General features: G+C 44.8%; 1 protein-coding gene across 4 annotated transcripts in view; it reads left to right on the forward strand.

Annotated features, from left to right (window-relative positions):
- The window catches only part of ppip5k1b (diphosphoinositol pentakisphosphate kinase 1b), a 38658-nt gene that overhangs the window by 16218 nt on the left and 2906 nt on the right, over positions 1-19534 (forward strand). For 2 of the 4 annotated variants that reach the window (XM_056416078.1, XM_056416081.1), the window contains 15 exons: positions 354-475; positions 583-765; positions 1385-1526; positions 1609-1832; positions 2305-2432; positions 2533-2647; positions 5634-5741; positions 5836-5952; positions 6471-6608; positions 6762-6870; positions 10622-10771; positions 14739-14801; positions 15930-16076; positions 18683-18820; positions 19366-19479. In XM_056416078.1, the coding sequence (XP_056272053.1) occupies positions 354-475; positions 583-765; positions 1385-1526; positions 1609-1832; positions 2305-2432; positions 2533-2647; positions 5634-5741; positions 5836-5952; positions 6471-6608; positions 6762-6870; positions 10622-10771; positions 14739-14801; positions 15930-16076; positions 18683-18820; positions 19366-19479 (1998 nt within the window). Of the gene's footprint in view, positions 1-353; positions 476-582; positions 766-1384; positions 1527-1608; positions 1833-2304; positions 2433-2532; positions 2648-5633; positions 5742-5835; positions 5953-6470; positions 6609-6761; positions 6871-10621; positions 10772-11851; positions 12351-14738; positions 14802-15929; positions 16077-18682; positions 18821-19365; positions 19480-19534 lie in introns of those variants that run through there. The other 2 variants (XM_056416079.1, XM_056416080.1) reach the window with 2 other exon arrangements.

Raw genomic sequence — 19534 nt, forward strand, 5'->3', positions numbered from 1 at the left:
TTAGCTAGGAGGTGTAGATCCTACATTGAGTTCCAGTCGTGAAACACACGGATTCTATGAGCGACCTTTTGTGAAAGTCACCTTTCAAACATCAGTGACGTGAATTACTTGAGGCAGCTTTGTGCACACACGCACACACATTTTAAGTGAACTACATCAAAAAGAATTTTTTTTGAGGGCCGATTTAAATTTGAACTGAAAGTGAAGTTGTTGCCCTTCTGCCTTTAAAAAAAATTTGAAATCTTTTGGTGCTTTTGGGGCCGATCGACACAGGAAAAAAAAGTCTTAATTTTGTCGTAGATCTTCACTCAGGTGAGGTAACCACGATGTCTCCCTGTGTCCGTTCTCCCCAGGCGACTACGCCGGGTTCCCAGGCTGCGGCCTCCTCCGCCTGCACAGCACCTACCGCCACGACCTGAAGATCTACGCCTCGGACGAGGGCCGCGTGCAGATGACCGCGGCCGCTTTCGCCAAGGTACCTGAACTCCACGTTCACTTCCCGTTGTGTACTTGAACGCTTCAGTGAGGACTTTGGGAGAATGTTTTCCCACGCCTCGTCTCAGATCTCCGGGTTCTCTTTAGGGTCTCCTGGCTCTGGAAGGGGAGTTGACGCCGATCCTGGTCCAGATGGTGAAGAGCGCCAACATGAACGGGCTGCTGGACAGCGACAGCGACTCGCTGACCGACTGCCAGCAGAAGGTGAAGGCCCGGCTGCACGAAATCATGCAGAGGGACCAAGAGTTCACGGAGGAGGACTATCGGAAGGTGTGTGTTTGTATGTGTGTGTGTGTGTGTGTGTGTGTGTGTGGCAAAGGGAAGTTCAGTTCAAACTGTTCTCACGTCTTCATTCTTGAAATATTTCAATTCAATTTTCAAAGCATTGTGAAGATATTGTTTTGCGACTGCATTGTAAAGAACAAACAGATACAAACAGAATGGTGTTCAAACTAAACCCGGTGGTAAATGTTATACGCATATGACACATGTATACCGTTTCTTTCTTTTTTGCATTCACTTTAGCAGGTTAAAATCTCTTCAGACATAATAAAATAATATTTGTTTGATGTTAAATAGGTTTATAGAAGCTGAACATTTCCACTGGGCTGGCTCAGGGTTTTCATGTCCTTCCTAACTCATATAAATATGACTCTATATATATAGTCATATATATATATATATATTAATATAGTCATATTTATATATGAATATATTTATATATATATATACAGTCATAAATATATATGTGTATATTAATATATATTATATACATATATAGAAATGTGTATGTATAATTATATATATATAATTATTTATATATATAAATAATAATGATATATTAATTATATATTCAATATTTTATCCTTCTGTTTCCATCGTGTCCCAGTTGGCACCGAGTGGCAGCCCGTCGCTGGTGAACTCCATGAAGGTCATACAGGATCCGGTCAAAACCTGCGACAAGGTCTACGCCCTCATCCAGAGTCTCAACTCGCAGATTCGCAAGAGGCTGGAGGACCCCAAGTCCGCAGGTAGGGAGAGCAAGTCGCACCTGAAACTGACTCCACTTGTTCACGTGAATCAGAAGAGACGATTCCCTCGCGTGTTCCTCAGACCTGCAGCTGTACCACAGCGAGACGTTGGAGCTGATGCTGCAGCGCTGGTCCAAGCTGGAGAGGGACTTCCGCATGAAGAACGGCCGCTACGACATCAGCAAGATCCCCGACATCTACGACTGCGTCAAGTACGACTCGCAGCACAACGCCTCGCTGGGCCTGGAGGACACGCTGGAGCTGTTCCGGCTGTCGCGCGCGCTGGCCGACATCGTCATACCGCAGGTTCGCGCCGTCGCTCGGTTCCCCGTCTAGAAGACGAAGCTTTAGATACGCACACATTGCCTCAGATGGTTCAATGATGTGCGTACAGCCTCTGGAGGAGTCTGGGTTTGACAGCTAACGGGTCACACTAGTGAGGTTCACACATTTATTTCAGTCAGCGGTGGTCGTGAAACCATTTTTCACCTTTTTTCGAGCATTCAATTTCAACTTTATTGATCTCCGTGGTGAGATTAACATGTTCTAGTGGAAATAAATCTTTAAAGCGTCCCATAGAGTACAGCAACTACTTCTGGAAGTGAGGCAGCATCGTTCACAGTAGCAGAAAACCCATTTTTAAGGCCTCGCTGCATGAATATAACAAATTATTATGTGTTCATCCTGTGAGATGAAAGCCCCATCGCCTCACGTCCATTAATAATAATAATAACGATGATAATAATAAGATTATTCCCTTTCCCCTCCTGCATACCAGGAGTACGGCATCAGCCGAGCGGAGAAGCTGGACATCGCTCAGGCGTACTGCGTTCCTCTGATGAAGAAAATCCAGCTGGACCTGCAGAGGACCCACGAGGACGAGGCCGTCAACAAGCTGCACCCGCTGTGAGAACACACACACGCACATGGTTGTGTATCCACGTAACACACCGAGTGTGTGTGGAGGTTACCGGGCGCCGGTGTGATTTTCCCCTCTGATGTCCAGGTACTCTCGCGGCGTGATGTCTCCCGGGCGCCACGTCCGCACGCGCCTCTACTTCACCAGCGAGAGCCACGTCCACTCGCTGCTCAGCGTGTTCCGCTACGGGGGGCTGCTGGACGTATGTCGGGTTTTATCACCTCACTTTAAAAAAAAATGTTTTTGTTTGTTTATGTATTTTATTCAGTCGATCAAATCAAATACAACATACAACAGAGAAAGACTGAAAAGGTATAGGTAGAAGCAAAAAATGCTTATAAATGCCTATCCTAAATTAAAATCAAATAAATCAGAAAATGTATATAAAATAAAGAAAAAGAATAACAAACAGAATAAAAAACTAAATAAAAAACAAAATATATTTTGTTTTTATATATACATATACATACACACACAGACATACATCTTCCATATAAATACGTTTTTAATCACATTTATTTTTCATTTGGGGGACGTGTTCATAAATACATTCCCCCCCCCCCTCCCCATCTGTGGTCCCGCAGTAGAGGTATAAATGGATGCAAGAAGGTAAACGTCAATACGGGGCGGAGTCTGATGGGTATCAAGGGAACAAAAAGCAGAATTCTGCTCAATAGACTTTAAATTAACATAAAATATTCTTCCAAACTTCATCACATGACGCCCGAGCTCCTTCAGAGACGACTTCCTTTACGACGAGGAGCAAGGATTCAACGCGACGCTCATTTAATTCAATTTATATAAGAAGAGAAAAAGTGTTCTGGTCTTTCTTGCGGAGACATTTTTCCTTGAAGCTGCAAATAAAATGAAGTGAAAGTGGAGAAATGTTGAGTAACGCCCGAAAGAACCCGAAGACGGCTCCTCTGGACAATAGATCAAAGACGTTAGATCAGGGGTGGGCAAACTTTTTGACCTGCGGGCCACATTCGGTTCTAAAATGTGACAGAGGGGCCGGGCCAGGAGCATTTGGACACGCAATGTAATTTATTAAACCTGGAGATTGCGTCTGTTTTTTATACATTTCAATTTAAGGTGCAAAGTTAAAGTAATCAACATTTACTGGAAAGAGATCAATGCTCACTTTCAACATTCAAAACTAATTATTACCCAACGAAATACTCAAGCTCAATAATTTCTAATTGTTTTAAACCCCGCAAAATAATGGACGGATTGTCCTGAGAGATAGACTGTATTAAATATCCTGCCTGCAGCAGAAACTAGAAAGGGGTCTTTAAATTGAGGGCGATGTGCGGCGTCATCTGGTCAGCATGTGTATGAACCCCGTCACAAACAAACAGCGCTTTACTCGAGAAAATATGACCCTAAAGCTGACAATTGAAGTTCGATTTTTAAAAATTATTCATATCTCTTCTGAAAACACACCTTTACTCATGTGGACGAACTGTTTTGGTGTTTGAAATTGGTTTACCAAAGGTCATAGGTTCACAAAAGCAGTGAAATATCTGAATACAATGCTAGATACATGTAATTGCACCTGTCCATCCTGGAGAGGGATCCTCCTCTGTTGTTCCTGATCTGATGTGAGGTCAAAGGTCAAAGGTCAGGGATGTCTATATGCACAGATTGTAAAGCACTCCGAGACAAATTTGTAATTTGTGAAATTGGGCTCTACAAATAAACTGAATTGAATAAATGAGGAAAACCAAATTTTGTATTAACGTTTTTTAAGTAAAAATGACACACATTCACCAAAATGATAAAGATGGGACTGAGAAATGACTTCATATTGCAGATAAAGTTTCATGGGGTGTGTGCAAATAAAAAATGACCATTACATTTTTTTTTTAAATAAATATGTATTGTACATAAAAAAATAAAAATTCTACATTATATACATGTTGAGAAATAGAAAACAGAACACAACTATTGACAGACTATTTACAATATGGCTTCACTATAATAACATCATGTCATCGTGTCACGAGACCTCTCTGCTGGCCGGGCAGGTGGAGCTGCAGGCTGCGCTGCAGGCGCTGGTGAATCCTCTCTGTAAAATACAAGACTAGTCAGCACCGCGCACAAGTTACGGACACCGGAACCGACACCGTGACACGTAACGTGTAGTAAAGACTCTTACCCGGTCCAAGTGGCTCTCTTCTGGCTGCGTGTTCCTCCTTGTGGCTCTGCAGCCCCTCCAGGCTCTGCGCTGCTCGGCAAAATCACTGCAGCTGTTTCTAAATGAGCTTCACCTGTGTGGTGGGCGGGTCCCTTATGATTTACTGAGTGTTCATTGGTTGTTTTTTTTCGCAAAATGTTGACAGACAAACGGATTGACAAATCACGGTGAAGGGTTTTGTGTGACGAGTGCTTTCCGCGCCAACGCACACCGGAAGTAAACAAAGTCGCGATTTGGACAAGTTCGGCGGGCCGGATTAAAAAGCCTAACGGGCCGGATGTGGCCCGCGGGCCGTAGTTTGCCCATGTCTGCGTTAGATCAACTCAACAATATACTCGAATTAATGTAGCAGAAAGAGGGCGATAAGATGAGACCAACAAGATCAAATCACACCCTGATTCATGCATCAATGTAATTGAATATTCAGAAAAATAAGTAATTTATGGGTTGTTGGTGAGAGTTCTGCCGTATATTTTGATATATATACGATGATTTTGATATAGCTAAATTACCTTAAACCCCAACTATTAATATCTTCTGTCATTCATTAAGATTATAGACATTATATTTAATATATTGTTGGTTAATCGAGGACGACGTCTCAAACGTGGCACTTCGTGTGTCGTGAAGATGATTCTGTGTCCCTCCTTTTTTTTTTAATGTCTTTAACCAGGTGAGTCCCATTGAGATTAAAAATCTCTTTTCATTGGAGCGACATAAACCCGTAGCTACAAACAAAAAACACAGAACAAGACTAGTTAAAATAAACTAAAAGGGACATGACAGAGTTCATTTAAGAAACGTTGACATTTTTAGGAACCAGTTTTTTTAGTTTTAAATGATTCTGCAACAGGTTCCATGAGGAGGGTCCACAGAAGCCCTTCTCCCCATTTCTGTTCTTGCATTGTGTGTTTCCGTCTGAGGTGTCGTGAAGTTGCCTTTACGGGATCTGTGTGTGTTTCTGTGTGTGTGTGTGTGTGTTGTGTACCAGGAGGAGAAGGACCAGCAGTGGAAACAGGCCATGGACTACCTGAGCGCCGTGACGGAGCTCAACTACATGACGCAGGTCGTCATCATGCTCTACGAGGACAACAACAAGGTGGGCCGGCCGCGCGTCCGTCCTCTCGCTCTCCGCCGTGTTTCCTCTCCTCCTCCTCCTCCTCTTCCTCACGTCTTTATCTACATGTGATCAGGACCCGTCCTCAGAGGAGCGCTTCCACGTGGAGCTGCACTTCAGCCCGGGAGTCAAAGGCTGCGACGACGAGGAGAACGCGCCGCTGGGCTTCGGCTTCCGCCCCGCGTCCTCAGAGGTGTGTGTCCGTGTGTCCGTGTGTGTGCCCAGTGTGTCTTTGTGTGTTTGTGTGTGTGTGTCTCTGCGTGTATGTCCTTGTGTGTGTTTCTCTGTGTGTCTCAGTGTGTGTGTGTTACTCTGCGTGTGTGTCTCTGTGTCCGTGTATGTGTGTGTCCATCTCTGTGTGTCTCTCCGTGTGTGTCTGCGTGTGTGTGTGTGTCACTGCGTGTGTCACCGTGTGTGTGTGAGAGAACGGGTTTGCATGGTTCCGTCTTATACTGTTGTTGTTGTTGTTGTCTTCAGTTTGCATTCTACGGTCTGAGGGTTTTTTTAGTTTTCACAGTCGAGCCGAAGGTCCTTCCATCGATGTTTTTAGACGGCGGTTGTGCGTCATGAACAACTTTCCATTAACTTCCGTCTTCCTCTGGACATTTTGCACATTAGTGTTGAGATTCTTCAAAATTCAGGAAAGGTAAAAGACGAAAAAAACCAAATCTTAGTATCTCACCTTTTTCATTCTTCTTCTCTTCTTGTCAGAATCAAGACAAAAAGCCCAACCAGGGCAGCCTGGAGGACCTCTCCCAGGACCAGCTGGACCAGGCGCTTCCTCTCTCTGAGCCCATCAACATCCGACGGTCCCCCATGATCCGCAACCGCAAGTCGGGCTCCATGGAGGTACCGGCCCCCGTCGGGTTGGATGTACTGACGATATTGATAGAACCAGACTCTCATTCATCTTTTGTTTGTGTCAAAGTGTTACGTTTTAGTTCTTTAAGAGGTCCCTGAATGCCTCTTCTTTAACCCCTTGGTCTCCGTGGTCCCTCTCAGGTCCTCTCTGAGACTCCTCCCACTCAGACCTCCAAAGGCAGCACGACCTACCGACTCTTCCCCTCGGGGTCGCGCCAGTCTCCCGAGATCAAACCGGCCAGTGGCCTAGGTGGGCACCTTGTGTGTGTGTGTGTGTGTGTGTATGTCTGTATCTCTCTGTGTGTGTGTGTGTGTGTGTGTCTTGTCACATTTGATCTCCAGCTGTCATCACTGATCTCCTCATCACTATCTCCGGCTGTGACGTTTCCCTCCTATTCATATCTCTCTCTATCTCTCTATCGCTCTCTCTCTCTTGTTATTTCTTTCCGTCTGTTTTTCTTTCTCTTTTATTTCCATCCCCCTCTCCCCCCTGAGGGTCACATAGCTTCCACCCAGCTTAGCTGTTAGCGCCAGTCAAACGGGATCAGACTCTAAACTATGTGGGCGAGAGTTCAATGTCCTGCAGGAGTTTCTTCATTTTCTTCTTAATTTTCTTAATTTTCTTCCTTTTCTTCATTATTCTTTTTTCTTCTTCATTTTCTTCTTCTTCAAACTTTGCACGGTGGGATCAGGACTTTAATACAAAGTGAAAGCTGTCACAAGCTCTTCTATTTCCTTTTTGTGTGTTGCATTCTGGGAAAATAATGTCCTCGAAACAGCGAAAATCCAGCTTTGTTGTCATGAAGTGCCCACTCAACCTGGATGTCGTTTGTTGTGTGACATCATGAAACAACTGGAGGGTTTAATCTGAAATATAAATCTAAACTAAACATGGTTAAAAATGACAAATAATTTAAATAGCAGTAAAACCTAAAGGAACATAAACAATTCAATTCAATTCAGTTTATTTGTATAGCCCAATTTCACAAATTACAAATTTATCTCGGAGTGCTTTACAATCTGTACACATAGACATCCCTGCCCCAAAACCTCACATCGGACCAGGAAAAACTCCCAAATAACCCTTCAGGGGGGAAAAAAGGGAAGAAACCTGCAGGAGAGCAACAGAGGAGGATCCCTCTCCAGGATGGACAGATGCAATAGATGTAATGTGTACAGAAGGACAGATTTAGAGTTAAAATACATTCAATGAATGTGACAGAGTGGATGAATAGTTCATAGTAGGCATATTCCACGATGGAGACCTCCACGATCCATCAGGCAGATGGCGGCGTGGGCGGAGTCTCAACAGTGGGCGGAGTCTCAACAGGACAGTGGCGTAGTCAGGAGCAGGAATTCCACGACCTCGATGATCCATCAGGCAGATAGGATCTATGCCGTCTCATAGGGTCCGATGACCCCATGAGACGTGAAGTCAAAAGGACTCCGGGGAGAAAGCAGAGTTAGTAACGTGTGATTGAGAGATGAAAATTCATCCTTAAGGAGAGAAAAAAGAGGAGATAGGTACTCAGTGCATCCTAAAACATCCCCCGGCAGCTATAAGCCTATAGCAGCATATCAAGGGGCTGGACCAGGTGAACCTGATTCAGCCCTAACTATAAGCTCTGTCAAAGAGGAAGGTCTTAAGTCTACTCTTAAACGAGGTGACTGTGTCTGCCTCCCGGACTGAAATTGGAAGCTGGTTCCATAAAAGAGGAGCTTGATAACTAAAGGCTCTGGCTCCCATTCTACTTTTTAAGACTAGGAACTACAAGTAGTCCCGCATTTAGTGAGCGTAGCTCTCTAGTGGGGCAATATGGTACTACAAGCTCCTTAAGATATGATGGAGCATCACCAATCAAGGCTTTGTAGGTTAAGAGAAGAATTTTAAAAGTGATTCTTGATTTTACTGGGAGCCAGTGCAGAGCAGCTAGTGCAGGAGTGATGTGATCTCTTTTCTTAGTTTTAGTGAGAACACGAGCTGCAGCATTCTGGATCAACTGGAGGGACCTAAGAGATTTATTAGAGCAGCCTGATAATAAGGAGTTGCAGTAATCCAGTCTCGAAGTAACGAACGCGTGAACCAATTTTTCTGCATCTTTTTGAGACAAGATGTGCCTGATTTTTGAAATATTACGTAGATGAAAGAATGCAGTCCTTGAGATTTGCTTTACGTGGGAGTTAAAGGACAAGTCCCGATCAAAGATAACGCCAAGATTCTCTAAACAAGCACGTATATTAAAGTTATATTTAAATCCACATCATCGGCTCATGCACACGGTGTTTAAACACTTTAAATACGGGTTGTTGTTGCCAGGCAAATAAACTAATTGTGAAGGGGGTGAAAAAAACATGCATTTCAAACCAGAAATAAGAGAATTAGACGACTGCAAGAAATGTAATTTAAGAATAAGTCCTGCATACATTTTCTATTGTTTATTATATATTTAAAAATAATCATGATCCCAAATGATTAACTCCATAGTTGAATGTGTAGATGTGAGCTCCTCCTCATCACTGTAACGGTCTCACTATGTTTTTACTGTTTTTATTTACCTTTTAAATAAGATTACACTTTGGGTTCTCGATCACGATGCATACAAAATGCCTTAAAATGTTCCAAATCAGACGCGTCAGGTCTCAGTGAGGCGCTCTCGTTTCTCCCTTAACCTCTCGCCTTGAAGGACTCTCTGTTTTTGCTGTGTCAACACATTTCAAGGGCAACTGATCGCCGACACTAAAGGTCGCCGTCTAAATCAAGACGTGTGGGTGAAAGAACAGGGAGTGGACTCACTCTGTGTGGGGGGGGGGGGGGGGACTGTGTGCTTTACTGGAAGTTACAAACAGTGTGTCACAGCTTGTTGAACTGCTTTTGTTCCGCAGTGCGGTTTATCTCCTCCTGACCAAAAAGACATAATTCAACTTCATTTTTATGCGTGCTCGACTGCAATCGAGTCCAATCGGGCAAAAAAAAAATGTCTTCAAAGAGGTCACGACGTGAACAAGGGCAGCAGATACAAGAGATACAAGAGCAGCAGATACAAGAGCAGCAGATACAAGAGATACAAGAGCAAGAGATACAAGAGATACAAGAGCAGCAGATACAAGAGATACAAGAGCAACAGATACAAGAGCAACAGATACAAGAGCAGCAGATACAAGAGATACAAGAGCAGCAGATACAAGAGCAGCAGATACAAGAGATACAAGAGCAACAGATACAAGAGCAGCAGATACAAGAGATACAAGAGCAGCAGATACAAGAGATACAAGAGCAGCAGATACAAGAGATACAAGAGCAGCAGATACAAGAGCAGCAGATACAAGAGCAACAGATACAAGAGCAGCAGATACAAGAGCAGCAGATACAAGAGATACAAGAGCAGCAGATACAAGAGCAGCAGATACAAGACATACAAGAGCAGCAGATACAAGACATACAAGAGCAGCAGATACAAGAGATACAAGAGCAGCAGATACAAGAGATACAAGAGCAACATGGGCGTCGCCTTCCTGCGCCCTAAAATGTGTCAATCAGCCCGTCACTCTGAGCTTTATTATCGCACGATTGTCATGTGTAGCATGAGCCAGATGGCTTTTATAACAAAAACTAACTTATTTAAATATATTACTTTTTCAAGTATGATATATTTACGGGGATTGGCCGCTGCAGCTTCAGACGGTTCGTGCACAGCGGGCGTCTCGAATAATCTCATTTCCAACCTCAATCACACACTTTTCTTTCTCTCCATGCAAAACACACATGCACACACACACACACACACACACACACACACACACTCTACACATGCACACGCACACCAAGAGGTCACTGCTGTGGAAACCCTGCAGCGCGACTACTTTCAAACCACTTCTTGAAGCTGAAGGTACAGGACGAGTTGCAGGGTTTCCACACAGGTGCACGTTATTCCTAAAGCATCGGTTTGTTGTGATTAATAGCATGGTGTGTACCCCCCCTCCCTCCCTCCCTCCTCACACAGGGTCGCTCTGCTCTGGCCTCTTCAGTGCCTCCGCCCTCGGCGTGTCCTGTAGCGCCCCCAACCTGCGGGACTACGTCCGCACGCACCACCACCTCCACCGAAAGCCGCCCCTGTCCCCCGGCAGCCTGCCGTGCCAGATCGGCATGTTCGGTACGTTCACCCCCCCCCCCCCACGAGGAGGGGCTCTTCAACTCTTTTCTGTTGTAGACTGGTCTCTCTCTCTACTTCCCGCTCCTTCAGAAACTTTAATTTATTTTTGGGGCACATTCGGTATTGTAATTTGTTAAATTTTTTCTTTATTTAAAAAAAAAATTAAAGCTCCCTGCTTTTGTTTCTTTTGCTTCCAAACCAATTGTAATCCGTTTGCGTCGTCGTGCGATCGTACTTTCTCAAAAAAAGCGTGCATGACGAGGGCGCCGACTTGACGGCGGAGCGACCCCGAGGTCAGACCGCGGGGGTCTGAATCCTGAGCGGTAATCGGCACGCCCGCACACCCCCCACGCCGCTGTCTGCCTGGGTGTGACTGTATTGGAAGTGCTCTCTCTCTCTCTCTCTCTCTGCATGTTGTTTTTGCACCTTTATTCTCTCTGGGGGAATTTTAATGTCATAATCCGCAGTGATAGTTTGTGTGTCTGGGACTTCATGAATCACAATGTACGGTGATCCTCGTGTTAAGAAGCTCGGCCTGTTGGGACAGAAATATGTTCAGCATTAAAATCCACCCATCGCATCCCAACCCCTCCTCCCTCCTCCCTCTATCCTCAGTCTCATGTTGGTGATGGTGAGTACACACAAGCTGTTCTTACAGCCGCCAGGGGTCCTCAGAGCAGCTCCAATGATCCCAGCATATGGGTGAGGTATCAGCTGGTTGTGGAGCATCAGAGGAACTTACAAGCAGCTTAAATGGATCTAAATGAACAGGCAGGGTCTTCCTCTTCTTCATTTTCTTCTTCATTTTTTCCTTCTTCTTTTTGATTTTCTTCTTTTTATTCCTCTTCTTTCTTTTATTTTTCTTCTTTTTTTTATTTTTTTATTTTCTTATTTGTTCATTTTTTTATTTTTCATTTTTTCTTTCTTTCTTTTTCCTTTATTTCTTTCAGCCTTTTCTGTTTTTTTTTTTTTTAACTGTTTATTTTTCATTTTCTTCATTTTTTTCTTCATATTCTACTTCTTTTTCCTTCTCTTCTTCCTCTTCCTCCTCCTCCTGAAACTGTTCACATTGTCCACCAGGTGGCGCTGTTCCAGGAGCAAACGGATGCTTTTAATGGGTAAGCTGTCCGGTCCTTATGCTAAGCTAAGCGTCGCTAAGCGTCACATTTATCGGACCGACGTCAATTTTTGTCACGCCCCAAACTTGAACACCTGCGTTCCCCCACGATGCCAAACTAGGGAAGAGGAAAGGACGCGAAAAGGAGTTTGAGTTCACAGTCTGGTGCCCTTTTCAGACGGCGGCGCGCCTCCTGCATGTTGACCCTCCACCTCCTCCCTCTCTGCTCATTCAGAGACGAGCCGCATTTTCACGCATGTTCCTCGGCGGTCAGATATTGATGAATCGACGGCCCACCTCTCTCTCTACCTCCAGGCATGAGAATCCCTCACCTTTCGGCGAAATTCGCCGTTTTGAAACCAAAATGGGTGACTTACGTGAATCGTGTAGATCCGAAGAGTTTTTGTTTTGGGGTGGGGGGGGGGGTCAATTGGCCGGCCGGCGTTTATGAGATTGGAGTGGGACACGGAGAAAATGTGGAGTGGGTGCTTTTCGCAATAGAACATCTTTGATGGGACGTGTCGCGTCTCGGCCAATCAGCGTCAAGATGTCTTCAGCGTTTGGTGGTTTAGGTTAGCTTGAATGTTAGCCGCTACTTCTGCTGCTGTCACGCTGCACGGTGGAGTGATGCTAACAAAGTACCCGTACGTTAAACACGATGTGATTTAGCATATTTTTAGTCTCAATACTTCATTAAAAAAGCGATCAGAGCGCACGCGCTGCTCCGTGTCAAGCTGTTTGCACGCGCAGCGCTCACAGCGAGTGGCCTTAAGTGGCGGAATTTTCGGCTTTAAAAATAAAAATAAAAAAAGATGCCAGAAGTGAAATGTTTAAGTTCAGTCTGTAAAGTTCTGTAACTCTACAGCTGCTCATCCTGATGAACTCGGTATCCTCTGGTCAGAGACTAACGGCCTCATAGTGTATAATCATTGATCAATGCTATGATGGCTCCATGTAGTTTCATTAATATCTTGCTGTATTAATACTAATATTACTGTCATTTGTTAAGTGTTGAAAAAGTTGGTAAAAAGTGAACCATACAGATATTTTATTTATTACTATTATAGATAAATATACCAGTATCGTATTTATGGTAGACTGTTTTTATGGTATTGTATCATGATATTTATGGCAGGTACTATAGAAGATCGTGACAACCAGGTAGAGGCAGAACAGACTCGAGGAACAGACTCGTGGCTCAGCAGAGCACAAGACTTGAAGACTTGTTCACGCCAACAACAACAAAAAGAAGTTGGTTCATGAATGACCATATTATTAGTGCTGTGAAAAATAACGCGTTATGATTAAATTACAGGATTAATTAGTTTAATTCTTTTACCGCATTTAACGCATGCGCAAAATGAGCTTCCAATACACCTCTTCAATCTGAACTATGTCCGCTCTCATGCAGACGGTCTGTTCATCGGTAATGATCCTTCCGCAGGTTCACCTACGGAAACCTTGTTACGACTTTTACTTCCTGTAGATCGGGGTCTCAACACGTCGATCGCGACCTGCCAGTCGATCGCGGCGTAGTGTCGGTAGATCGCATGACATTAAAGAGATTGGCCCGCCCCCTGACATGTTCTCTAGAGCACGTCTTTGTTCTTTTATTAAGCTAAACGTCTGTTGTTGATCGTATCTCCACAGCAGCATGTCATCTCTGTCTCTTCGCGTTGCGTTAACACTTATCGATCTCCGTCATCGGGACCGAGCAAAAAGAAGTCACTTGTCAATCTGTCCACCTGTCCAGGTCCGGGCCGGTGAGGTTTCCCGTGTTGAGTCACATGAAGCCGCAGGCTCCACTTCTGGTGGTGCCTTCCGTCAATTCCTTTAAGTTTCAGCTTTGCAGCGGTGTCCCCGCCGTCCCTTTCATCACGGCCCAATTCATGAAGAAAACCCACACAGTCAGTTTGCCTCAGCAGCTGCTAGAGGAAGACTAGAGGCCTTTAGATTGTATCATGGTGGAGTTAATGGTTGACAAAAGAGAAACATGTTCTGTTTAACCCTCCTGTTACCTTTACATAACATATTTTACCCTCGGGGTCAATTTGACCCCAGCAATTAAAACCTCCAGAAAATTATTCGAATTAATATTGTTTCCCAAGTTTAAGTGTGAGGTACTTTATGTTTGTTTGTTGACTACCTAAATAGCCCTTTAAATAAATAAAAAAGTAGATATTTCTTATATGTTTGACAGTGAAAAACAGCCTGGGGTCAAATTGACCCCAAAGAACACCGACATTAAACATTGAATGGGGTCAAATTGACCCGAAAGGTAACAGGAGGGTTAAACATTCTGTTTAGGATGAAGATGTATTAATGTTCCATATGGAAGAAAACTGCTAAATAACTGCTGAGTTGCAGCACCATTGTATAGAAGAATGTATAAATGTATATATCCGTCTTTTGTCATAAATCTCTATGTTCTCACAAAATATACCGAGAATATCGGTAATATGTGATTAATCATGATTAATCCACAGAAACCTGTGATTAACCCGATTAAAAATTGTAATCGTTTCACAGCCCTACATATTATACACAATATTACTCTTATTATAGTATTATAGGGCCCGATCACTGACTTGGTGTCAGAATGGAGGACCTATAGATTATCATACAACGTCCAACATCGATGTTTGTGGAAGTCACCACCAGCACCCCCCCCCCCCCCCCCCGCGTGCCTATCCTCCTCACCTTTTTCACCCCTGACCCGTTTTCATGCCTGTACCTCCCTCTCTCTCTCTCTCTCTCTCTCTCTACCTCTACCTCTCTCTCTCATGTGAAAAGACAACACTGGCACGCAGGCAGCCCCAGTAACACCCGTTACCTTTCTTATCTCCTCAGAGCTGTTCTCTATGCCGCCAGTAAAGAGATTTTCTGTGTCGTTTGCCAGGCATCCGACTAATGGTATGTCTACGCTTCTTATTTATTCAAGTTTCATTTTTTGACACTCTTATCTTGCATGACCCTTATTTTTTTTTGGGGTGGGGGGACACATTTCCTGTGTTTTCCTATTTTTGGGGGGGGTTTGACGTTCGGCTGTGTTAATCACATTAAACATCTCTTTTTAAGATTGGAGAAAAAAAACTAATTAAAACAAATACAATGTGAACGCGTTTCCGTTTCACACACTCACACACACTCCGTGTTGGTTGTACCGTGTGTTTTTTTTTCTTCCCCGGCCCTCACCTCTAACGCCACCTCGCTCTGCCTGCTCTCCTCTGATCTGCCTCTCCGATCCCGAGGAATATACATCGGATATACTTCCGTGTGCGGATCATCTGTGTGTGTTAATTCAAAATAATTTATTCTGTTTTGGGGCAATAAAAGAAGGAAAAATACAAATATATTTCATGCTGACCGCATCCCTGATTGGTGAAGTCAGAAATGTGTCGCCTCACTCTCCAGTGATGTCACGTGTGTACCGGCTCACCCCGGGGTGCACTTCCACATCACTGCAGCCAGGTGAGAGGTTACGAGAGGTCAGCGAGGTCGAGATGCTCGAGGGGGGGGGGGGGGGGGGGTTAGGCTGCTCGTGTGGATGTGGAGCGACGCACGAAAAATTAGTTTCTTCATTAATTTGTTGGATTGCACACACACACACACACTTTATTAATCGATTAAACAATTTACATAACACTAATGCGTGGACCGCTCACTATCCGCTCATTATTCCAGCGCACATTCCCAAAACTTAAAAACTCTTCAACGCACATCTGTTGATTTTGGACCGTTGGACAAAACGAGATATTTGTGACTTCCTGTTTGAAAAGGAAGAGATGATGGACGGCTGCTGCGTCTTTATTTGACTTTACGCTTCTCGGTTGTTGGCGTTTTGAGTCTCACAGCTGACGCGCACTCGAGATGACCCAGGGGTCAGCCGAGGTCAGAGGTCAAGGTTCGGGGTATCGAATGCGCTCGACGAGTTCCTCGGAGTCGACCCTCTCTCCCGAAGCTCTTTCAGTTGTTTCCACGGCTCCTGTCGCTCCTCTCTACTTCCTCTTCCTCTCTTCCTGCCTCTCATCCCTTCTTCAGACGAGCTGCCGGGGGGGGGGCTTCCCGCCGAGCCGGCCCCTCTGGCGGACGGCGTCGTGGCCCACCACCTGATCCACTGCCCCTACCACCTGGGCCTCCTCGAGAGCTGGCTGACCTCCGGCCGGCCGCTCCCCGAATCCCTCCACGGTCAGCCCGCGGAGAACCCCGCTCGCTCCCGGTCGCCTCCTCCTCCCTCTGGCCCGGCGTCGGGGCAAGTGGGGCGTGGTTAACGCCGGCCGAGCTTTGCATCTCCTGCTGTTCGGCGCTTTTCCTCTTCCTCCTGTGCTTTCCTCCCTTATTTCGTGTTTTTTCTTTTTTTTTGCGTGTTTGCCCAGAAGTGCAGCGAGTTTAATTGTTTAATTATCTAGTGCACAAAGTCCCCGTGAAGCCCCAGAGGAGCCTTCGCCCTCATGGATGGGACGCGGCCCCCAGCGAAGAGGAACATTTGATCAGCTTGACGAGGTTTAAATGAGTAGCGTAAGAACCGTGGGCGTGGTCGAGGGAACGCGGAGCACCTGAACCCCCCTCACCTGCATCGTAAGGAGACCTCGACCCCTTCACTTTGGTGTGAAGCGGACCGCGTCTCTCCTCCGGCGGGAGTGTAACGTCCTCTTCTTTTATACACACTACTGTGTTCACGGCCATTAGGAGGTTATTTGGAATGTTTTCTTATACGTTGTATTTTTTTTTTTTTAATCGGCCCGTTAACAAACTGCTGACTGAGGCGTTTCCGGAGCGCGGCGCCGCCCCCCCTCACCGGAGCCTCGTGGTTTAACCTTTTGCAGTCGGCAAAAGAACGACGTGCTCCAGAGCTCACGGGGGATTATGTTCTTCTTTTTTTGGGGGGGCCCCATTTAAGGATTTAAAAAAAAGATCTTTGATCTGTTAAAGATCTCCTGGGGTCACGAGAGGCGAGACCCTCAAAAGAGGAAGACGAGCGGAGGGCTGTGAATGACGAGGAAACACAAGTCGCCGTGTTTCAAATTATTATTATTTTTTCTTGATATTTTATTTAGGCATTTTTACAGAAATACAACCTACAAAAGTAAGAATGCATATTAATAATAATAAGACCTAAAAATAAAGTAAAAATGAACTATGCATCTGGCCAAGGAGCGCCATAAGGAGACACAAAAATGTTAAAGCAGGATAATAATTCTAAAATCGCCGTGTTTTAACTGTCACATTTAAATTCTTTAATCTGTTGAATATCTCCATCCTCACGTCTCGGTGAGAGAGAGATTTATGCTGTTTTTTTCGGCGTAGAGTAGAAAAGGAAATGTTATTCATGGAGAAACGCCGGGCTGGCCAGCACGCTCTCTGGGGGGATGTGGATGTGCCGCTTCATCCACCACCCAGTCCCTATGATGTTGTTGTTGTTGTTGTTTCACGGCGTCGCTTCATCAGGCAGGTCTTTGTCGGCTGCGCTGAGTGACACTCCTGACTGTGTGTGTGTGTGTGTGTGTGGCAGTCGGCTTGACGTGTGTTTTGGTGTTTTGAAGGTGTGTTTGCTCGGCTACACGCAGTGAAGAGCGTTGTTAAATAATTAGGGATGCACAATACACACCGAGAAAGTGATGTTATTGTTTTATTAGTCCGATGATTGAAATGTAGCCGCTCTAATTATTGTCTGATAATAATAATAATAAGTAAAATGTCCTTCATTGACTTTACAAGCGACGCACTGCCATACAGCATCGGGTGAGAGACGCTCCATTGGGCATCCCTCGAATAACAAGATCCATCAGATTCACCAAAAAGATCAATAACGTGATTGATTACAAACGCGTGAATAAAACTAGGATAACAATAATAACATTTGCTTTAATACAAACGTTTACTTTCTAAGTTTACTTCAATACGATTGATCGTTGACGCCGTTTCCGGTCTTCATGAAGGTCAAACGTCCGACTCCACTGCGACCTTGTGTCTTGCTCAAGGGCACGTCGGCAGCCCAGATAATTCTTGTCATGTGTTTTTCTTTTTTCTTAACTTTACCGGAGGACGTTTTAAGGTGGAATTCTTTCACTGTGGAGGTGTACCGGGACTTCTTTTTAAATAAACGCGAGCCGCTCCTCACGAGACGACGCTCCTTCTTCCTCTCCTGGCTGTCGGCAGAACCTCTGACGACTTAACGCAAACTTTAAAGATCGTATTTTATATCCAACTTTCCCTTTTTTTGAATCTATCTCTATTCCAGCGTCAGTCTGGGCGTCGACAGGAAGCCGACGCATCACGTTAACCGCTCGTCACGTGCACGCTCCGATCTTCACGTGCACGCTCCGATCTTCACGTGCACGCTCCTCATCACGTGCACGCTCCGATCCCACGCGGTATCTCAGGAACGCCTTCAAGTCTCTTCCTCGCCGTGCGGTCGTCCTCGGCCACTCTCTCGGGAACATTGTAGTTGTTGACGCACCTCCTCTCGTACACAGGATATGACACTTTAACAATTAATCGCAACACAGCCCGCTTTTTTTTTTTTACGTCGTCAAACTAACCAAATGGGGAAATTAACGGCGGCCACGATGCTGATGGTTTGAGGTTTTCTGAGTGGTTGTGCTGTGTCGCTGGAGACGGTAACACGCCATTAAACCCGAGTCGCCTGGACAGTGTGGCTAGTTAACGAATGGCTGCCGACTACCTGCTCCGAGAGCTGCAGCGTCACTGCTCCTCCTCCTCCTCCTTCTCGTCGTCCCCCCCTGCGGTCGGATGGCGACGTGGTTCGACCGGCTGTGTTTCTGTGTCTGCAGGCTTCGAGGGCTGCTCCATGGTGCCCTCCATCTACCCGCTGGAGACGCTGCACAACTCGCTGTCCCTCAAGCAGGTGGACGAGTTCCTCAACAAGGTGTGCGAGAGCAGCAGCGAGGCCCACGCCAAGACCATGAAAGGTGTGTGTGTGTGACATTTAAAAAGTTCATGTCAAGTGATCTGTGGCTAGAATTTATATTTATATATATTTATTTATTGTTATGTGTATATATATATTTATTTATTTATTTTTATATGTGTATATATATATTTATTTTTATTTATAATATTTATTTAAACATATTTTTATATATATTAATATATTTTTAATACATATTTATATTTATTTAAACATATTTTTAGATATATATTTAATTTATTTATATATAGGAATAAATGTGTGTTCTGTTGAAGTATTTGACACAAATATGCTATTTTAAAATGGGGCGGGGAAGAGAAAATAGTGTTTTGCAAAAAATGTTTTAACTCTTTTTATTTAGTTTTCAACAACATAACAATATTTATTTTCATAGTCACTTTCTTGGTCAATTGTTCAGTTGTATGTCTTGGTGCACATGGTGTTCAGGTACACACAAAGAACAACACACATGGTGCTCATTCCAAGAAGAAGAAGAAGAAGGGTGAATAAGGATAACAATGGATGTTATATGTGTGTTTCCTGCAGCGCTGTCCAGCCTGTTTGACTCTCAGAGCCAGACGTCGCTCTACAGCCCTCAGCAGCCGCTCTCCTCCTCCGGCTCCGAGACGTCTCTCCGGCCGTCGGGCCAGCCTCAGTGGCGTGAGTGTTTCATTTCCCTCTTTTTACCCTCGTTCATCTCCTCTGGTCGACGGCG

Source organism: Pseudoliparis swirei, chromosome 6 (genome assembly GCF_029220125.1).
Source record: "Pseudoliparis swirei isolate HS2019 ecotype Mariana Trench chromosome 6, NWPU_hadal_v1, whole genome shotgun sequence".
Classification (NCBI taxonomy): Eukaryota; Metazoa; Chordata; class Actinopteri; order Perciformes; family Liparidae; genus Pseudoliparis; species Pseudoliparis swirei.